The sequence below is a fragment of the Lagopus muta genome, chromosome 16, assembly GCF_023343835.1.
Source record: "Lagopus muta isolate bLagMut1 chromosome 16, bLagMut1 primary, whole genome shotgun sequence".
Lineage (NCBI taxonomy): Eukaryota > Metazoa > Chordata > Aves > Galliformes > Phasianidae > Lagopus > Lagopus muta.
The window spans coordinates 834,509-855,225 of record NC_064448.1 but is presented as its reverse complement, the minus strand read 5'-3'; the positions used below and the strand labels follow the sequence as shown (position 1 = coordinate 855,225).

Genomic DNA, 20,717 nt, shown 5'->3' with positions numbered 1-20,717 from the left:
CCTTCCCTAAATAAAACCCCTCAGGAGACACTACAAAAGGAAAACAAAACTCCAAGAGAACATACAGCCAACAAGATCACGGTGCATGGCTCCCCCGGGTCTGCAGTGCTGAGGTCCTTTCATGGCTGGCCCACACAACCCACAAAGCAGTCAGTCCTGCAGTCCTATGGGCACCTGACATGGCTGCGTCCACAGCTCAAACTTTAAAATAATGGTACAGATCCCAAATTTTGCTGATAAAAATGCTGAAAAAGTCACCAGTAAAAGGAGACTGTGGCATTGTGCAATGGGCTGTGGCAACAGCACGGCCCAGTCATCTACCATTGTTTCCTCCCCCCACCTTTTAGCAAGATTTGGCTTTTTCTCTCTAAATCACCCTCCTGAGTCATCCCCCCACCCCCTCCACCCACAGCTCTATGGATTCATGTCTGCAGTCCCGCAGCTTCGCAGCTGGGGAAATGCTGTCCTCATTTTACAAGTGGGAAACTGAGGCACAGACCCTGGCAAGCAGTTTGCTGAGGGGCACAATGGTAAGCAAACATGGGGTCCAACAGACCAAACCTCCATCTTCTGAACCCAAATAAATGCAATCCCATCGCTGGAGGCATTCGAGGCCAGGCTGGATGTGGCTCTGGGCAGCCTGCTCTGGTGGTTGGCGACCCTGCACACAACAGGGGGTGGAACCGATTGATCGCTGTGGGCCTTTTCAACCCAGGCCACTCTATGATTCAATCACCCCTCGGCCAAATCAAACACTCCCCGGTGCCTCGTCACCCTGCTCCATTTTTTCACAGTCCCTGGAAGGGATTCAGCACGAAAGCAGAGGAGCTCAGGACTCCCACGCCCGTTTTGCAGCTCGCTCTTCCAAACCGTCCCGGAGCCGCACGCCCGTCCCCGTATCCCGGTGGGCTCCGCTGCTGCGCTGGGGGCGGGCGGAGCGGCCGGCGGCGGGGCGGTGACCCGGTTGGGGCTGGGGGGGGGGGTGAAGGGGGGAGGGGGTAACGGTGATGCGTTTTTTTCACGTGTGATCAAACAGGAGGGAAAATATGAAACGGATTCCGCTCTGCACTGACGCAATTAACGTGGTGCGCGCCATCGTTCTTGCTTCGAGATTTTCACATGAATCCTTCACGCGTGCAACGTGTTGGGTTTTTGTTTGTTTGTTTGTTTGTTTTTAAAAAAAAACGCGACTGGCCCGATTTTGTCGCTTCCCAGAAAGTGAGACTTAAAAGAAGGCTTTAAACAAATGAAGCAACGCCAAGCGTAATTACACGCCGTCTGGATCCGCTCGTAAAGCCCCTCAACGTGCTGCAGCACCAGCAGACCCCGCTTCGGACAATCTCGTTTCCACCTTATCTAACGACAAGAGGGAAATTAGTATTGTCCTTTGCTTCTGTTTGCTTGCTTTCTTTAGGCAGGTTAAAAAAAAAAAAAAAAATCTCAGAAGTGCAATATAAAAAGCGCAGGTGAGATAAGGAAGCCATCGGCCCTGGCGGCCGCGTGTTTGTTTACTCCCCGAGCGGGATCTGCTCCCCCCCCGGGCCGCACCGCCTTTGTCGCCGCGCGGGGCCGAGCCGGGACTACATCGCCCAGCGTGCCCCGGTGCGCCCTGATCAATGGACCTTATTTGAATAATCTGTGAGCCCTTGGACTCAGGCCAATCAGCTGTCAGGGACCCATGATAAATCGCAATGCATTATTGATAATCATAATTACTCTGACATGCGCATTCCGCCCAATGGGGGTAATTTCCCAACTCTAGGAATTTGTTGTGAAGAGGAAAATAATTGCTACTATTTTGCTCCCGATGCTGGTGCACCATGTCGCGACGGAAGCAGGCGAAGCCCCAGCACATCAACTCCGAGGAGCAGCCCCCAGATGCTGCAAGTGGTAAGGGGGGGCCGCGGTGCTTTGCAGCCCGGCTGATGCGCGGCGGAGGCAACGGGGCGATCTCGGGGGGGGGGGCTTTTCTTCACCCTCGTGCTTCGCCCTCTGCTCCTTCCCCCGTCGGGCTCCGACCCCTGTTCCCCGCTGGCTTTCTGGGGGCGCTCCGCTCCCCTTCGGGGGCCCACCGCGGAGTTGCTCCACGGGGCTGCCCGCACGGGGGTGTTGCGGGTTGGTGCTGCCCGCAGCACGGCCCCAGGGGCCCTCGCCGTGGCGGCCTCCGGTGCCCCGCTTCCCCCCCCCCGTCCCGCGGAGCAGCGCCGGATCCCGACTGGGGGGCGCGGGGTGCGGCGGCCCCGTGCGCTCAGGGTGCGGCCCCGTGGGAGGGGACCCCCAAACCTTCCCTGGGGCGGAAAGGATTTTGGGTGGGGGGGGACGGGAGGGGGGAGGGGGGGGGGGGACGAAAGGAATTGTGAACCATCTTCTCGGGGGTAGGAAATAACTCGTTCGGTTGCCCGATTTGCCTATTTCTCGGTAGTTAGATGAAGACTTTGTGGGGCTTTTAAAAGGAGAAAAAAGAGGTGGGGGGGGGGGGGGGGAAGCGCTCGGACTATTTTTGTTGGAGATCACAATCGCCCTGGACCTTTTGTAGCTTGACCTCCAGCCATCTTTGATTTCCGACTTCCTAAAATAACTCCGGTGAGCTAACGCGGGGTGTGCGGGAGCGCTTTGTATTTGGGTGGTGCGGGGGATTTCTCTCCCGCAAATCACTCTGCCTCCTTTTCGGTGAGCTCGCAGCTCTTTGCCTTGCGAAGGGAAGAGGAAAGGATATATTTGAACTTCAATTAGCCCAGAGCCCTGGGTGGGCGTGCAGAGAAGTGGCTGTTTGCCGGCGTTTCCCCGCAGGAGAGAGAAAAGCTCGGGGCTGTCTCCGTGCCTGGCTTCCCCCGGCGGAGCCGCATCTCCCCGCGGGGCTCCTCTGCGTTGCAGGCTCTCCCCGCTCTCCGCACCCCGGGCAGTACGGAGGAGCGGGGGCAGCTCCCGGAGAGGCGGCGGTGGCCCCGGGGTCCGTAGCGGTGCGGGAAGAACTGCCGGAGCGGCCCCGGCCGCTTCCTTAGAACTGTGGGTGTTGTGGTCAAGCACTTCTGTAGGTCAGCTCTAAAGCTTTGGGGGATTCTTTGCCTTCCCAAAGGGCTGCTTTTCGGGGGGGGGGGGGGGGGGGGGGGAGGGGGGAGGTGAGGGAGGATTCCAGTCCTGGAATTGATCGATACCAATGCACGTTACGGGAGCTGTTGATTCCCAAACCGCAGGAGGTTAGGGCTCTTAATTTTTTTCCTCCTCCCCCTTCTCTCTTCTTTGAGTCGAAATGTGCAATTGTTGGGTCCGGTTAATGGTGACTTAAGAATCGGCAAGCTGGCCAGAAGGCAATAAATCCCATGTTTAATGCATGACTGTTTTCCTTTGTGCATATGGTTAGGTTGGGGGATGGAGGTGATGTTTCCACATGTAAATCTCTGCCCGCTGCTGGAAAGCCACCTCCGGGGCTGCGCTGAAACAAAAGGGTTAATAACTCCTGATGCGGCCCATCGGGGCGGGGGAGGTGTGCGAGGGGAGGATCGCTCCGCACCGCGCACTTGGGGCAATGGGCAGCTGCTTTTGTGTTGGTCGACCTTTTTTTTTTTTTTTTTTTTTTTTTCTTTCCCCTTTTCTTTTTTCCTCGCCCTTCTTTTTACATATCCCTCTATGAAACCCTCCGCCCCCCATGAGAGCCGGAGCAGCACGGGCCAGGGGGAACCTGGCGAAGTTCGCACCCCTCCGGGGGGTTTTGCTCCCGCCGGGATGGGGCCGGGGCCGCCTTTGTGGGTCGGAGCGGAGGCACCGGAGCGCCGCCGGGATGGAGCCGGGATGGAGCTGCCGGGCGCCGCCCCGCGGCCGCGCTCTGCCGGGACCCCTCGGGCTGGCCTCGGTCGGGACACGTCCCGGCGGCGCGGCCCCGAGCTCTGCGGGAGCTCCGTGCCTTCCCAAATTAAAACACGTGGGTTCCGAGTGTCTGATCTCTTAAGCGGTACCCGTATTCCCCGCTTCAGGTGTGTCGGAGTGCTGAGGGCACGTAACAAAGTGGAAATACCGCAGGGATTTGGCTGGGACGTTATCGACAGTATATACATAATCGAAATAATAAAATCAAGCCCTTATCTCCTAGTTTGCAAATGCCCTTTTTTTTTGTGTTTTGTTTCCCGAAGCGATGCGGACCCACCTCTGCGAACAATGCGGCGCGTTAAGCTGCGGCGCGGCCAACGCGGTGATCAATTAACAGGTCAAAAAATCAGCAGGTGGGCATCGGGGGATCATGCGATAGAGAGAAATTAGCATTTCCACAAAGGGGATGAAAATGGCCATTGTGCCCCGTAGCCGCCACTAAAAATATATATATAAAAAACCATCTGATTTATTCTTAAAAATACAGTATCAAACTGCAGCTTTTCTCGGGGTGGTTCTGGACTTCGTTTCTTCAGTCCCGCGCTCTGTGCGTGGAGTTGTGCTGATGTTGGCGAGGTGTTCGACGAGGAAAGTGACGAGTTTGGTAGCGGTGGGTTTTATTATTATTCGTTTGGATTCGTCCGAAATGGGCGCAGAGCGGGGAGGGGGGTGGGAGAGGCTGGGACGCCGGGGCTGCGCGGCCGGAGGGGCCCGGGGCTGGGCGATGCCCGCTTGTTTTTCCTTTTACGTAAGTGAAACATTATATTGGTTGTAGTGATGGAGCCCTTCGCTGGGCTCGGCGGCATGTGACGTTTTGACAGAGCTGCTGCTCTAACCTTTGCCTCCTCCCGCTTGCTGTGGGTGGTAAGTTGATGTCAGGCTTACAATTAGGACTCTCATGCAATTGACCTTGGCAGCGGGGTTTGTGCCGTTTAGCTCGGTCTTAAACACTGTACTCGTGTTAAGTGCGGTCCGGGGCCGCCGCGCTCACAGCAGCGGGAGGAGCGCACCGCGGAGCTCCGCGCAGAGCAGGTAGGGCCGGGCCGGGCTGCTCGTGCGGGGGGGAAAGCTCTATTTTTGTTACAGCACTTTTGCTTTGTAGCAGGACGGGGGGAGCCCCTTTGCTTTAAATAATAATAATAAGAAAAGTAATACCAGTGCATGGGTGGCCCGTGGGTTCGCGGGCCCCGCTCCCCCCACCCCGCGGGCCGTGAGAGCCCTCCGCTGTCTGCCGGGCTCCGCGCGGCGCGGATAACCGCGGGCGGGGGGCACTGCGGCGGGTCCGGGCTGTAAAGCACTTCGGAACGACCTCCGGAGGCTGCTGGGGCGGGAGCGGGGCTCCGGGCCTCTCTGGGGGAGAGGGGGGGCTGTGAGCGGTGTGCTGGGTTCGAGACCTGCGAACTTTTTTCTTCTTCCACGTGCGGCTGAACGCTGCTTTGCCCCTCGGGTGCGGTGTTGCCGTGGCTCGCGGTGACCTTGGGCGGATCTTTCTCTTTGGTAGAGAGACGACCAAAAAGCAAGTCGTTAGATAGTTAGGTGGTCAGATGGTTTAGAAAAAGGCCTTGAGGAAACCTGAAAGCACGAGGAGTTGCAGTCGGGGTAACACGTGGATGGCTTGGATAACAAATGCTGCAGATAAATTCGGCAGAGAAAGCACAGAGGCCTTTGGAATTACTCCTGTAAGAAGTCAGTCCAAGGCTTGGCGTACTCAAATGAATGACTTTTTTTAAAAACTTTTTAACTATAAATATATTAAAAAAAAAAAAGGTGTTATTTTGCATTAGGGCAGAGGGGAAAGTTCAGACAGTTCTGGAAGTGGCCAGACTTGTCAGCTGGAGGCGTGAGGGGCAGCAGGGCAGTGCTGGGGGGCACAGAGGGCACCTCAAGGCTGACTGCTCCCAGCCTGCAGGAAACGGGCACGTGTGTCCGCAGCCGAAATCATGTTCCAGTATTAGAAGCTGATCATACCTGGTCAGAGGGAAAAGTGCTCACCGAAGGCATTAAACTGCCCAAAGGAGGATAAAGAAAACAGTTTTAGCCCTGAGCGATTCCTTCTAAATCACATCCAAGAAAACTTTCTCACAGTTGAAAAAAAAGGAGGCTGCTAATTGCTGAGCTGAGCAGAGGGCCAGCAGCGCCCTGCTTGGAATGAAATCAAACCAGATAAGATTTACTTCTCTCCTCTTTTACTGGCTCTTTCTCTCTCAAAAAACCACCTCCCTTAATTCGAGCAGTGTGGATTTTATCAGCCCTTCTTGTCGATGACCGCCTTGTCCTACACAATAGTGGATTTTTTCCATCCATTTGCCAGTGATTCAATCTAACCCCCCTGCTGGGTTTACTGCATTCTTCTAACTTATTGGATAACTAGATGCTGGGAGATAACATTCCTGAATTTCGGGGGTGGGGAGATTTAAAAAAGAAACAACAACAAAAAAAAAAACCAAACCAAAACCCACAGCACCAAGGCCAGGAGAAGCCCTGCTCCTGAGAAGCCTTTGGAGAGGGCAGAGCAGAGTGCTGTGGCTGGCTTGGGCTGCTCGGGAAGTGCTCAGAGCTGGGGCTCAGCTGGGTGCAGGTGTGGTGTTGGTGTCAGTGGGGTGTTGGAGTGCTCCTCTGTGTCCCAGCTGCTGTGGGGTGACTGAGCGCCGTATTCCTGCTGTGTATCTTCTAAACCACCACCAACGAAGTGTTTTGAGATAAATTAAGCGCTGTACTTCATTTCCCTGAGTTGTAGGGAAGCGTTATGCCTTTCTTTCCCTTCTGTGTCATACAGCAGGGCAATGCAAGCTGGGAATTCAGTTCATTTGGAGTGCTCAGCTAGTGCCTTGCTGATGGGGGAACTGGCAACCAAAATGTGATGGTAGCAGTGCTGGCAGCTGCACGGGGCAGCCCCACCTGCTGCTCCTGGGCCTGGGGATCTGCTGCTCCATCTGAGCAGTGGCAGGGGTGTGTGAGACCAGAAAAGTCTCTTCTGGAACTCCTCAGAGTTCTGGAAATGGGGGATGTGGATTTTGTTGGAGCTGGAGGGGAATGACAGTCTTTGGATATAGCACAGTCTTATTGGTGGCAAAAGAAGAAGGAGCTGTCAATGGGACGGAGTTATGATGGTATGCTTGGAAGTAGCTTGAGAACTTGTCTAGACACGATTATGCTGGAGCACCTCCTTGGGGTGGGCTATAGTCTGTTGTGCGGGCATCTCTGCTCCACCTGAAGCATTTCATGAGGCCTCCATGGAGACGCAAACTCAGTGGTGTGATGTGTGTGTGCTCACAGGAGACGTGGGCAGAAAGTGTTGCTCTTCCTGAAGCAAAACCTGGGGGTATTTTGCAACTCAGGGGAAGATAAAGCTCCAAATACTAAAGGACTTGGAAAAGAGGTTTTGATGTTTACGGCTGTGGTTCTGTGAAGTACCTGTTGGGTGGGAATAGTTACTCATGTAGTCAAGGAAAAACCCAGAGTCTGTGCAGCACAGTTAGAGAAGGCACTTCTTCCACTGTTGAGTGCTTTCTTTTCCATTGAAACTGCTCGGACTGTCCCAGACATGGGAGCTGGAAGACATCCATTCTTGACCTCAGCTGACACTAATTATTGACCGAGTTCTGCATCATGTACTTCTTCTACTTAAGCACTCTACAGACCAGATTTGTTTTTTCGCAGTTAAATTGAATTTAGACACATCAGTTTCTCGCTTGCAGTGGGAGGTATGTCAACAAAACTCTTATTTTTGTTTTTTCATTTCCTTCATTTGTGAAAGTTGTTTGGGGGGGAGGGGTGAAAAAAAATGTGTCATTCTCCCTGTCTTGCTGTTTAGATATGAGGATTTGAAACCATGTTGATCACAGCTAAGAACACCTCGTTTTGAAATGTAACCTGAAGTGTGTTTAGTAGAATTGTGTGTGCCCAGATTTGTACCGCAGACTGCAGTACAGCAGGTCTCCAATGCACAGAGGCTGGAGTTGAACTAGTTTTTTAAAAAAGCTTTCATGTGTATTTCCATCACTGAACACGTTAAGCAGTTAAAGTTTTGATTAGTTGAATATATATGTATATATAATACTGTTTTACCTGGACAAATGTCAAGGTTTACAATATCACCCCCCACAGAGCTCTTACGCTGCCCCAGAGCAGATGGTGAACGTGCTGGGGCTGCTGCCCAGACACCTCCACCCTGCCATGTACAGGATATACACGTATCGGATGTGTGGTTCAGTTACACCTTTAAAATGAAAGCCACAGATCGCTCTGGTGCTTGCAGAGTGCTTGGTTCCATTTCAGGACAGTGTGGGTTGGTATTGTGGAATCGGAGCTCAGCCCTGGGGTGAAGCACTGGAGATGTGGGACCTGAATCCAAGGGGACTTTTGATTCAGATGTTGTGGTGGTGGGACTTGCAACGTGCCCCTGCTGCGTGTGGGAGGCGAGTGGGGGACTTGCTTGTTGTACCCTGGCACCCATAAGGCTGGGAGCGCTTACTGCAGGTTGCAGGATGCTGTGTGGTGCTGGGCTGTCCAGAGCTGTGCCCATCCTCCTCACTGCAGTACAGGGGCCTGGAGCTTCATCTCCTGCATGCTCACCCACCTTGAGCTGGCAGGAGCTTGGTGCTTGAAGGATGGTTGGGTTGAGCAAAAACATCCTGTTTTGGTTTAGAATTTCTCAACCTCTCTTCCCATTCTGGTACTTCCCTGAGTCATATTTTGTATGTGTCCTCTTGCAAATAGTGCTTGGTTTGTGGGGTGGCAGCAGGTGGAGGGCAGGGGTGGACCTGCGGGTTTTGTCTTCTTTTAGTGAAAGAAGGAATAATTTACAGGTGCAGCTAAGCACTGCATCCTCACTGGGTCTGAAACTTCATGTGTGTCACAAGCAGGGCTACAGCTCGGCATTCCAGTAGTTGTCAGCATCAGTGTAGGTTCATTTCTGCCTCTGGGGTTCTTGTGAGTTAATTGTTGTCTTGTTATTGCTGTGACTTTCTAGAGGCCTTTTCATGTGAGTTTGCTTCTGAAATATTTCAGAGCTAATATTAGAGTTAATTTTGCTTCTGTCAGCCCTCTTAGGTAGTAATTACCTCCATAATGGAGGGATGAATGTCATTTACTGTATTGGTGTACAGTGAAGAATGAACTGCTCTGAACTTTGTGCTAACAATTTCTGTGAGGCCATTAACTAAGAATTTTGAAGTTCAAATGAACAAAAACAACTGAACACAAAGTTAGCTTACAGTAATCAGGTTTTTCCTCTGTTAGGGTGCCTGTTTTTTCTCACCTGGGTCATACTCCAAGCCATTTTGCAGGGACTAGCTGGCTTGTTCTGTTCCATTTCTATCTGTATGAAGGGATTTGCGATAAACTTCTGTCAAGCCTCATGAGACTTCCTCTGTTTTGGTTTTATGGAAAACAGAACTGAGATGTGTAATTTCTTAACATTGCCAGTGCGCTCGTGGCAAAGGAGTAGGATTTCAATCCGCAAACTGGACTGTGGGACTCTCAGAACATCCTGTGTCTTTGGCTTGCAGTTCTGGTGGGGCCAGTCTAAATCCAGCAATTAACAATGTGACTTCTTTGTTTCAAGGGAGTCCACGAGACGTCCCAGGTGATGGAGATGGCGAAATGAGCTCCAAAAGGTGCCGAACAGAGGAGACAAAGATCTGTGAGAAATGCTGTGCAGAATTCTTCGATCTCTCTGAATTCCTTGAGCATAAGAAAAATTGCACTAAAAATCCGCCTGTCCTAATCATGAATGACAGCGAGGGAGCAGTCCCTCCTGAAGGCTTCTCTGAAGCTGCTGTCGGGAGCTTCTCGAGTGACCGAGGGGATAGCAGGGCACGCAAGGACACTCAGGCGAAGGGCTGCGCTGGTTCTGCGGAAAAGAGAGAAGGAAAAATCGACGCGGAATCGGTAGGAGGGATGTACCTCAAAATAGAGCCCCCGGCTGCACCCGCCACTCCTGGGCTGAGCTATCTACCAAAATCCAAAGTACCAAACACTAACGTGACTTTGCAGACGATACGTGGCACTAAAGTGGCTGTGAACCAGCGTACCACCGACGCCATCGCTTCTTCAGCCGCCAGCTTTAACGCTATTCCAATGATCCTGGAGCAGCTCGTGTGCTTGCAGCAGCAGCAGCTCCAGCAGATCCAGCTGACGGAGCAGATCCGCATCCAGATCGCCATGATGGCCCCTCACGCCCTGCACCCCTCCATAGCCGCTGCCGCCGACCCGCTGAAGGCGCTGGGTGCTCACATGTCCCAGCAGCTGTCGGCCGCCGTGGCGCTGATCGGGCAGAAGGCGGGGAGCCAGAGCCTATCGCTGGAATCCTTGAAGCAAGGCAAACTACCTCATGCTAACACTGGTGTTGCGGCCGCCGGCTCGCTGGCTGCCGGCCTCTCCTCCTCCTTCCCCCTGAAGCCAGAGGCGAGCAGAACCTTTGCTGGCTCCATTTCTCGGTTCCCGAATCCTTTGCTACCTCAGTCCTCCCACTCCGTCATCTTCCAGAATCCCCTTTCGGCCGTTTCTTCTGTCATAGATTCCTCAAAGAGGGTGAAAGGGAAACCTCCCAATATTTGTGTGTCTGAAAGCAAATCGAATGCGGAGGAGCCGTTCTTCAAACACAAGTGTAAATTCTGCGGCAAGGTCTTCGGCAACGACAGCGCCCTGCAGATCCACCTCCGCTCCCACACCGGGGAGAGACCCTACAAGTGTAACATTTGTGGTAACCGCTTCACAACCAAAGGAAACCTTAAAGTGCATTTTCAGCGTCATAAAGACAAATACCCCCACATCAAGATGAACCCTTACCCGGTCCCTGAGCACCTGGACAATGTTCCCACAAGCAGTGGGATCCCGTACGGGATGTCTGTGCCACTGGATGAGTCTAACCTGATTGTGGATAGCAAACCCCTGCTGACAACCCTGCCTACCTCTGCAGCCTCCAGCGCTCCTCCGAATGCCCCCAGCCTCACGGGCACCAAGGAGCCGGCCGCCTTCTCAGCAGAGCTGCCCTCTCGGCCTTCTCCAGACAGTGAAGGCGGCTCTTCCTCATCTGGGGCAGTCGGTCATGAATCAGGAACGGAGCAGAGCTTGAGCTCTCCGCAAGCTGCCTGCAGTGTGAGCATCTTCCACGTGGCCGGGTCGAACGAGCAAGGCTCAGAAACATCCAAGCTTCAGCAGCTGGTTGAGAACATCGATAAGTCCACTGCGGACCCCAACGAGTGTCTGATCTGTCACAGAGTGCTGAGCTGCCAGAGCTCCCTCAAAATGCATTATCGTACCCACACCGGGGAGAGGCCGTTCAAGTGTAAAATCTGTGGCCGTGCCTTCTCCACCAAAGGGAATCTCAAAACTCATTATGGTGTCCATCGGGCCAATACTCCTCTGAAGATGCAACACTCGTGTCCTATCTGCCAGAAGAAGTTCACAAATGCGGTTGTGTTGCAGCAGCACATCCGCATGCATATGGGGGGACAGATACCTAACACACCCCTGCCGGAAAATACCTGTGACAGTGCTGAAGTGGATCCTGCTGCAGCTGAGAAGAACGGTGACATCAGCCGCCCAGATGAGAGCATGGAAAGCATGGAGATGGAAGAGGACCTGGAGTCTCAGGATGGCCCCAGGAGTTCCTCCAAACCTTCTACCCCATTCGATGCACAGTCAGAATTGCCGGCCGCAGCCGCTGGCTTCTCTGGCATTGCAGCACTGGAGAATCAAATGAAGATTGTCAACTCTGCTCTGAACCTGCAACGGCAAAGCAGCTTGAAGTCTAGTGACAATGGCTCTACAGAAAGTGATGGCATGACGAACGATTCGTCTTCTGTGGCTGGAGATCCAGACTATCAGAATGGCCGAAGTCCTGCTGCCTCCGAGTCCACCTCGCTGCAGGCTCTGTCCCCTGCCAACAGCCAAACTGAGAGCGTGAGGTCAAAGTCCCCGAGCTTCACCAGCCAAGAAGATGTAGGCACGGGAAGTAAATCAGAGGGCCCTGAGGGTGCTGCTGGAGAGATGGAAGGGGTCGTTGCTTTGGATTTAACTTATGGCAACATTGGTCGGAAAGTCATTAAAGAAGAACCTGGGCTACACTTTGCAAATGGAGAGTATGGTGAGTAATGTGAAATGCTGCAATAAATTGGGGTGGGGGAGTAGGATGGAAGAAAGCCTTTTCTAGCAGGACAAACAGGAGGAAAAACCTGTTCAGTTCCCCCTTCTCCATTTTGACCGTGCTTTCCTGCCTCAGACTCAAAATTTTAGAAAGAAAGTTCAAGGCTTAAAAAAAAAAAAAAAAAAAAAGACATCTCATGCAAGGGGAGCACAGCCCCTTAAAATAAGCAGAGGCTGTGCGCTTGCTCTGTTTCCTGGACATACCTGATATTTCCCTGTAGCTATTTAAAGTATACATGTTGATATTCTGTGGAAAACCATTTAACCCAAGAATGTGGCATTAAAACACTGGAGCATTTTATGGGGTTTTTTGGAGCTCTTTAGCACCAAGAATGATGTTTATCTAAATCTGGTGAGGAAGTGAGAATGTTGAAGTCTTAAGTTCATTAGAAAAGACAGGAATGAGAAGATTTGTTTGTTTGTAACAGCCCTACCATAGGGCTCTACAGGGCTCTGCAAGCATGTATCTCTAAAGGTGGGGACTTCTGTATCCCAGACAGACTTTTCCTTGAATGGAGGTGTAGGTGGGATAAATACTGTGGGTGCAGGTGTGTGTAGATAAATGTCTGTGTATACATATATGTGTGTGTGTGTGTGTGTATATATGTATATATATACATATATATATATATTCCTTTTTTCTCTCAAGGTCGAAATAGTATTCCAGCTACTTTTGTTAGAGCCCCACCAGCCCTCATAAAAATGGAAATACCAAGTGAACGTCCCATTAGCACTGGCCATTTCATTGGCCCACCAGCTCTCTCCCCTGGTGTTGCCCCTCTTCTGGTGCCACGACCGAAGTTCTGCCGTCCAGCCAAACAGCACATCTGCACTACGTGTGGGAAGAACTTCTCCTCCGCCAGCGCCCTGCAGATTCACGAGCGGACGCATACAGGGGAAAAGCCATTTGCCTGCACCATCTGTGGGAGAGCCTTTACAACGAAAGGGAACCTGAAGGTAAGCTGCCTGCTGCACTGTGGTCCCCTTTGCTGGGGAAGGCCTTAGCAAGGAGGGAAGAACTATTGCTGTTGGGAACAGCTTGGGCTTTCTTTTGGCTCTTCAAATGGTTGCTTTGACTCCTGTCTGTTTGTCTTCAGATTAGTCCATTTGCCCTACAGGGGACTCGCAGCTCCTTGGTGCAGTCCTGTGAGAAATGTTCAGTTTGCTTGCATAAATGCATTTGGGGAGGGAAGACGTTAAACTGTGCAATTTGTGAGCAATCGCTTGTGGGAAGCAGCAGCACCTTGTGTGCGGCACGGAAGATTTTAGCTTAGGTGTAACATCTCTTCCAAATTGCTTGGCGAGGCCTTTTTTCTTATCTTGCATTGAGTAGTACTGCTTCAGTGCAGTCTGTTGGTGGCAGATAATGTGGCTTTTCTTTTTTGAAAGGTAGGGGAGCAACCATGCTGATGTCATTCCAAATAAGTGTAAGAACACACTGCTACAAGCTCTCCAGTAGTAAGCTGAGGAGCCGTAGTTACAAAAGGCTGCTGAGTGACTGTCATGCAGGTGGAAGGGTGAGGATAAAGGCAGGCGAGAACTAACTGGCTTAAACACCTACCTGAAGGCACACTGACTGTGAATGCACTCATAGCTTCTTCTAGTTGCAAGCAAAGCAGAATGTGAGTTTGTCGTAAAAGAATTGTGGCATTAATGATCCTCTGTTTCCCTTCCTGGAAAGGTCCATGTGGGAACTCACATGTGGAATAATTCTGCCAGGCGGGGAAGGAGGCTTTCGATCGATAACCCCATGGCTCTACTGGGGAATGACCCCAAGAAGGTATCCGAAATGTTTCCCAAGGATATCATGGCTCCTTCGGTGAGCATTGACCCCACAGTGTGGAATCAGTACACGGCGGTACTCAGCAATGGCATAGCAATGAAGACCAACGAGATCTCAGTGATCCAGAGCGGCGGCTTACCGACCCTTCCGGGCAGTGCTGCGGGTGCTTCAGCAATAAACACTGCTACGGTTTCCAAAGCGGATGGGACCCAGTCTGGGGCTGCTTCTGACACGGAAAAGGCCGGCGGAGCTGCTGCAGACAACGTGCCAAAACATCAGTTCCCTCACTTCATGGAGGAGAACAAAATTGCTGTTAGCTAAGAGCTCTAGTGAAGATGACGTGCAGAAAGAACAAATATATATATACAAACATATATTTTTAAGAGATTCCACTTCAGCCTCCTATTTTCCTATTGACGTGCAAATGATTTTATGGTTGTCTTTGTAAGATTACGTTGCCCAGAGTACAATCATGGTATTGCTTTGCAAATAGTAAATAATAAAGAATAGGTTTTCCTTTTATTTGGAAAGATGCGGGTCTTGCAAAGTAGTTCTTATGTGTGACTTTAATGTGTACAGCCTTACAGAAATTTCTACAACTTGAAATTCCAAAGGTTTAGATTATTTACCTCTTCATTTAGAGTGAAATACTTGGGGGTTTTAAATAGAGTGGAAACAGCCTACTGTTGGTGGAGAAGCTTGTATTTGCTGATAAGAAATGAAAGCTGTTAATGCGGGTAAATATCCTAGAATGTCTGCCGCCCTCTTAGAAGTAGTTTTTCTGTTTGAATTTTTGGCTCTGTGTGATTTCTGAATGTACTTTTTTTTTTTTTTACTATAATGGCGATAAAAATGACTTTTTTTTAATTCCTTTTTGCCTCAGAAGTTCTATGAAAGGAAGTTGCTGTTTTTCTTCAATCACTGCTTCTAAGGAATTCTGTTTCATTGACTGCTGCTTATTTAATAGTACTACTAGAACAGTCCTCCACGTATAGTGCCAAAACCCCTACTTCCAAAGATGTGCAGTTTTTCCTAGATGTTTTATTTCAGTACCAAGAGCCCAAAACAAATGTGGGTGGGTATGTATATACTTTTTTCTTTCTTGAAAGGGAAGACTTGCCTTGGGAAGTCAGGTCTAAAAGCTCTGCAAGGAATCTCAGGTGACTGTTGCAATTAGGCATGGGAACTAGTTTCCTTAGCAAGAGACTTTTTTTTTTTTTTTTTTTAGTTTTATTGTTTTAATTTGAGTAATTTAGAAGATCAGTCTGTGTAAACCTGTATTTAAATATGAAGTATTCATGCTTAGGTTAAATGTTTTTTTTTTTGGGTTTTGGATGGCATTCCTACTCTGGTCATTAAGTTTCTTGGTGGTCTGTGAAGTTGCATTCTGCCAAAATGGTAATTAATGATCCGTGCATATTGTATGAAGGTTGCTGGGATGGTCATCTGGATTCTAAGTTATCTACCTCATTTTTTTCTTTTTGTAGATGTAGTGTCTATTTTTCTATTAATGACCACTGTAATAAACTGAGATTCAAGCAGATGCTTCCATGCACTATCTGAAACCAAAACCTGATGTATTAGTGGAAGCACCTGAAGACTTACTGGACTGACCTTTCACTATTCCTCTGATGTCTGCTGGAGCCGTGTGTAGTGGGCTCTAAAGCAGACTGGAAACTGAGCGTTTGGTAAAGAAGGACTGAGCGATGGAAAGAAGTCTTTGGGACCACAGGAAATCAAGTCCAGTCTCTGTTGTGGAAGGCTCCAAAAGTACAGATTACCAAAAGTTTGTGTAATGTTGTTGCACCTGATTCTTGCTTATGATCTCTGTATGCCGAGTTGTGCCTTTCCTGCTGGACTTGTACGTGAGAACATACCAGTACCTGTTTACACTGTAAGATGGATATTGTTACATGGAACATGCAAAAGGCATCCCTGTTGTCAAGTTTTCTGCATTGTGAATGTATGACTTTTATGTAAGAACTCTGTAGTTTTGAGTATCTACTGACGAGTTTCTGTTGGCATTTTGAGAATAAATTTTGGGATGGCTTTTTCACACACAGTGCTTAAGTTTTTCTGGTGAAGCAGGAACAAGTTCACTGAAGTCAAACCAGCTGTGTTGATGTGAGAGCAGTGTGAGCACAGCACGCCTGTGGTCTCTGCTCATCAGCCTCTCCTCTCACCTGAAGGACTTCCCTGTTCCTCTTTGCTATTAGCTCACTCAACAGGGGCCTCTTTGCAGTTGTGAATGCAGCATGCTCACTGTTCAAGCGAAGGTGAAGACATAAGGCTAAAAATGTTAAATTTTAACTTGAAAATTGGCTTGATTTTTAAGAAAATGATAAGTCTGTAATATATTAGCTGTATTCTAAAGAAACATTTCTCTTGACTTCCCCTTTTAGTCCAAAGTGTTTCAAAAAGTAAGCAGGGACTTCAGGGGGTGAGGCTCCCTCAGTGAGTTGGGTAGCAGCTCCCCAGGTGAGGCTGATGGGCGCAGGCTGGAGCAAAGCATGGGTGGCCGTGGTCCAGGTGGAAAGGGCCTGCAGCAATGGGAAGGCAGAGAGGCTGAGATAGCGGAGCAGGGATAAACAACATGTCTGTCTGTGATGTTCTCCTGATGAAAAGCACTGTGTTTGCAGCAGTTTGTGGTTGTAGGTACATTTGGGATTAGAAGAAGTGGCTGCCTGTGTTTGTGAGACAGCAGTTGAGGCAGAGAGCTTTCATAGCAGCTGGGTGATGGCACACGGTTGGTGCTTTCAGTGGTGCTCAGCCCCTGGTGCTGAGCTCTGGGGGTCCCATCCTGTGCTGGGCTGTGGGTGAGCACTGGCCGTGCACTCAACTCTGTCTCGCATTCATCACTGACCTAGAAAAGTCTCTGCACACCCAGCAGGGCAGGAAACGTAACTTGGGAGCAAAAAAACCCAAACCATCAGTTGTACACTGCTGTAAATTACATTGTATTACATTATCCTATATTTTCTATTTTCTGAACTTAAAAAGCAACTTACAGTAACGGAACTTAGTTGCTTATGAAGAGTGGTATTTCTTTGCAGCCTTCTTCTGTTAATGCCACTGATACTTGAGAAGGTGTCTGACAGATGCTGATTTATTGGTGTGATTTTTAGAGCTTGTTGTACCTAAATTATGTGCTGGCCTTCCCAGCCAGTCCAGCGCAGCATCCCTCTCCTTTCAGAGCTCCTTATGAGTCTCACTCTTGTCACATGTAACTTCTGACAGGGGCAGCTCACTGAGGGGCTGTGGAGGGGTGGGGGGGATCTGCAGCCTGCTTGCCCTTGGGATGGTGATACAGGGGGTGCTTCTGGATTCCCTCCCTATCTGGTCCAGCAGGATGCAGAGAGCAGCAAAAAAACAACAAAAGAAATAATTTTAGAAAACAGTTCGCTAACTGTTGTATAGAAAAGTTTCTATGCTTTTGCTTAGATAGATGTAAGAACAAATATGACCCGCAGTACAAATAAGGTACCATTTAATTATAACTGCTCTCGGCCATTTGTCCATTCTCCAGTTAGCTCATCTCAGCTTTCAGACCAGCACCAATGCTGGGGGCTACAGGAATGTGAGGGCCAGCTGTGCCTGCCCCAGGGCTGCATGGAGCAAAACACTGCAGGCTGTCCTGCACTGCTGCTGCAGTAAGGCAGGATCTGTGCTGCAACCCTCCATGTGTGATACCTTCCCGGGCCCTCAGTGGCTGTGCAATCGCGTGCATGTCGACTTAGATGGCTTAATCAGGCTCACAGAGTTGGCTTAACGGCCCTTACACTCCTGAAGACCTTTCTCTGCATGTTTGTTTCAGGATAAAAATTGTCCCTGTGCAGTCTGTATGTTCAGAGCAGCAAACAGTCATTTGCTGGCACATTGGCTGTTTTGGGGAAGCCAGCTCGGTTACTCAGGTCCTTAACGTTTGGCAGGCGGTCACTCGATCGGCTGCTTTCATATCTACATCTCCAGATGTATTCTCAGCTCACCGTGTCCAGATTTGGAAAAGTGTCATTTCTTCATTATCCCTTCCTCTGTTCCCCCATCGGTTTTGTCGGTCTGACACAATGACCAATGTCTAGAGATGGTTTTTGAAAAGTTCACAAACGTAAAATGTATGACAAATTTGTAAACCATTTGTTCTCAGTTTGAAGGTTTTCATTTCTTTGATCCCACCCACAGGATGTGTAACAACAGTAAAAATCAGCATGGGAACAGCTTAGAAAACAGCTGAAGCTAATAGCAAAATCATCTCAAGAATAAATAGAATGAAATGGGTGTTTATTTTTCTTGAAATCAGCACCTTTTTCTGTCTTTGTTCCTTATATCTGACAGCTGTCCTAAAGGAATGACAGCTTGACGATATTCTTGTTGTGAAAATTCGATATTGAGGGATTGTCCTCCTCTTGATCTGCAACACATAATTGAGTGAGGAGGGAAAAGATCCCATACAAATACTGCACTTCCTCAGATCAGCGTGAGAAGTCTCTGCTCTGCAGCTTCATTATGAGAACGCCAAATGTTCCCTCCGTAGCAAAGCCTATGGCAGAATGAGCTTTATTGTAGTTTCCTTTAGCAAGTGTTGATGGATTTATGGGCTTCATTAAATATGGGCTTAAAGGATATCCGCTATCGCCCACTTGTCAAAAGAAAAAAAATAATATCAAAGCCGTCTGCGCGGATCAGAGATGCAGGTGTTAACAGGGCATTGTGATCTGGTAGTGTTTAGCTCGCCCATTAATTGCAGTGCTCTTGTCTGAGCTCAGACGCTTGGAAGATAAATTTAAGAGCTGAATGCATCCCACGTAGGCTCGGGGCACACAAGCGAGGACAGCGCGGTGCTGACAGTTCCTGCTCCGACATCCCTGTTTGTTTTGTGTTTCTCTTACCAAAATGCTCCTTCCTGGCAACGACGTGTGTGGCTGCTGAGCTCTGGGAGCGGGCATCTTCTGCACGCTGCCCTTGTTTTGAGTGAGTGCCACAGCCCAGGTCTGTCCCAGCAGTGCCTTGAGACAGTGACGTTTCTCCTCCCCTGAGCTTCTGTTTCCGTGTCATCTGTGTGAGTGAGTCTGTGTGTGGGGAAATCATGCACGCATGCCTGCAGGTTTGCAAGCCCTTAGCAACCGGCTCCCTGCGCCTGCATGCTGTGTGCCTTGCAGATGGAGCTGCACTGTGTGTGCAGGGCAGCATTTTCAGATAAAGAAGGTGAACCCTGGCCTTTGTAAAGCTTGCAGTTATGAAACAAGGTAATGACAGGTACAGGCAAAATGCCACAGTTGGGAGCTGTCTGTGCAACCAGTTACACACCTGCATCTGAGCCGTTCTCTTAGATGTTATAATGGCCTATAATTTGGTACTCATATTTGGGGACAGTGGGAAAAAGCAACAAACATGGTAAGCAAAAGCCAATGCAGCCCCAAAACTTTATTGCTCTTCCAGCATATAAAAAGCCAAGCAGAGTATTGGTGTTGTCACCTTCAATAGTGTTCATCAGGTGAAATCACAGGAATCCTGTGCGTGACAGACTCAATCATTTATTTAAGTGCATAACTAGAGTAGAATAAAATTTATGGCATACTGTGCTAAATAAGTAATGGACAAACATTGCAAACATGCTGTCAAAGCAAACATCTCTTGTTTGAGTGGGTAACCAGCACTGGTCTTGTTTCTTGGAGGAAGGTTGGCACCACCCCATAATAGCTTAGTGGTGAGGCACTGGAACAGGCTGCCCAAGGAGGCTGTGGATGCCCCATCCCTGCAGGCATTTGAAGCCAGCTGGATGTGGCCCTGGGCAGCCTGGACTGGTGGTTGGCGACCTGCACACAGCAGGGGGTTGGAATCAGATGATCATTATGGTCCTTTTCAACCCAGGGCATTCTATGATTCTACGATTCTATGATTGTATGATGGTATGATTGTATGGTTTACCTACCTTTAATTGGTGTGAGGCAGAGATCCAGGTCAGTGTGAGGATCTGTGAGGCGCTCTGAAAACTCTGCCCATGGGTGAGCAGCTGTGCCACAGGCAGTGGGTGCAGGGAGGGAGAGGAGGGGCCTGATGGGTGATGGAGACCTGGGGAGAAAGGCAGAAGGGTGAGGCAGGGAGGCTGCAACTGCACAGAAAAGAACTGACGATCGCAGTTGTTGTTCATTTGTAACCCACAGTGCAACCTGAGCTGATGCTCTGGGAGGGCTGGAGAGCAAACAGAGCTCCCCACAAAATTTGACAGGACTTGTTCTTTTGTTCTTTCCTTCTTTTTCTTTTTCTTTTCCTTTTTTCCCTTTTCACTGGGAAAGTTATGACTGTTAATTAAGATTACATTAAACTTAATCTTAAAAAAAAAAATGTTCCATCCATTCAGAATTTGATATGCCAAAAAATGGAGTTTGTGGCTGCAATTAGAGCACTAGGATGATGCTCATCAGTTTTCATTTCAGTGTGAGCAGTCTCTGAAGGACTGCAGAGCAGTGTTTGCCGTCCCATCAGGACACATGTATTTTGCACCCAATGGGTATTTTAAAGCCTGTCATTTGAATGCCATGGTTTGTATATTACAATACACAGCATGCTTGTGTGGTGTTACTGAATAATGATTCATCATTTTTATCATGCATTTTACTTGCCCAGAATCCCACGGTGAAACTTGGCAGGAAAGCACTCTGCAGGTAATGTATGTTTTAAATGGGAATGCCTCGTGTGCTTTAATATGTCACACAGACAGAGCTGTTGGACTTACACTATGGCTCACTTATTCCCTGCTCTTGGTCACTGTCACTGTGGTATTTTAGCTCAGCAGGACGATGAGCTACAAGACAAAGTGCAGGCAGGGCAAGGAGCTGCAGCGGCACTGCCAGCAGGTACAAGGACACAGATCTCCTTGCCTGGTGACCGATTGTGGGCAGGTTATTTGGTAAGGGAAAGG

The 20,717-nt window shown here is 49.6% G+C and overlaps 1 protein-coding gene across 5 annotated transcripts; it reads left to right on the top strand.

Annotated features, from left to right (window-relative positions):
* The first annotated feature begins 1,017 nt into the window (after window positions 1-1,017).
* Window positions 1,018-15,626, top strand: SALL4 (spalt like transcription factor 4). Of its 5 annotated transcripts, none has more exons than XM_048963289.1 (4): window positions 1,018-1,890; window positions 9,431-11,956; window positions 12,665-12,972; window positions 13,697-15,626. In XM_048963289.1, the coding sequence occupies exons 1-4, from the start codon at window positions 1,821-1,823 to the stop codon at window positions 14,117-14,119; spliced, it is 3,327 nt and encodes a 1,108-aa protein (XP_048819246.1). In that variant the 5' UTR covers window positions 1,018-1,820; the 3' UTR covers window positions 14,120-15,626. The 5 variants fall into 5 exon arrangements, with proteins under 5 accessions (XP_048819246.1, XP_048819249.1, XP_048819251.1 ...); XM_048963292.1 differs by lacking the exon at window positions 1,018-1,890 and adding an exon at window positions 2,368-2,583; XM_048963294.1 differs by lacking the exon at window positions 1,018-1,890 and adding an exon at window positions 3,564-4,217.
* The last annotated feature ends 5,091 nt before the right edge of the window (window positions 15,627-20,717 follow it).

What these genes read in the sequence shown, in the direction of transcription:
- SALL4 (XM_048963289.1), top strand. Translation starts at nt 1,821, where the DNA reads ATGTCGCGACGGAAGCAGGCGAAGCCCCAGCACATCAACTCCGAGGAG. An exon ending in GCCCCCAGATGCTGCAAGTG is followed by an intron (nt 1,891 to 9,430) that starts GTAAGGGGGGGC and finishes CTTTGTTTCAAG; the next exon opens with GGAGTCCACGAGACGTCCCA. An exon ending in CAACGAAAGGGAACCTGAAG is followed by an intron (nt 12,973 to 13,696) that starts GTAAGCTGCCTG and finishes CTTCCTGGAAAG; the next exon opens with GTCCATGTGGGAACTCACAT.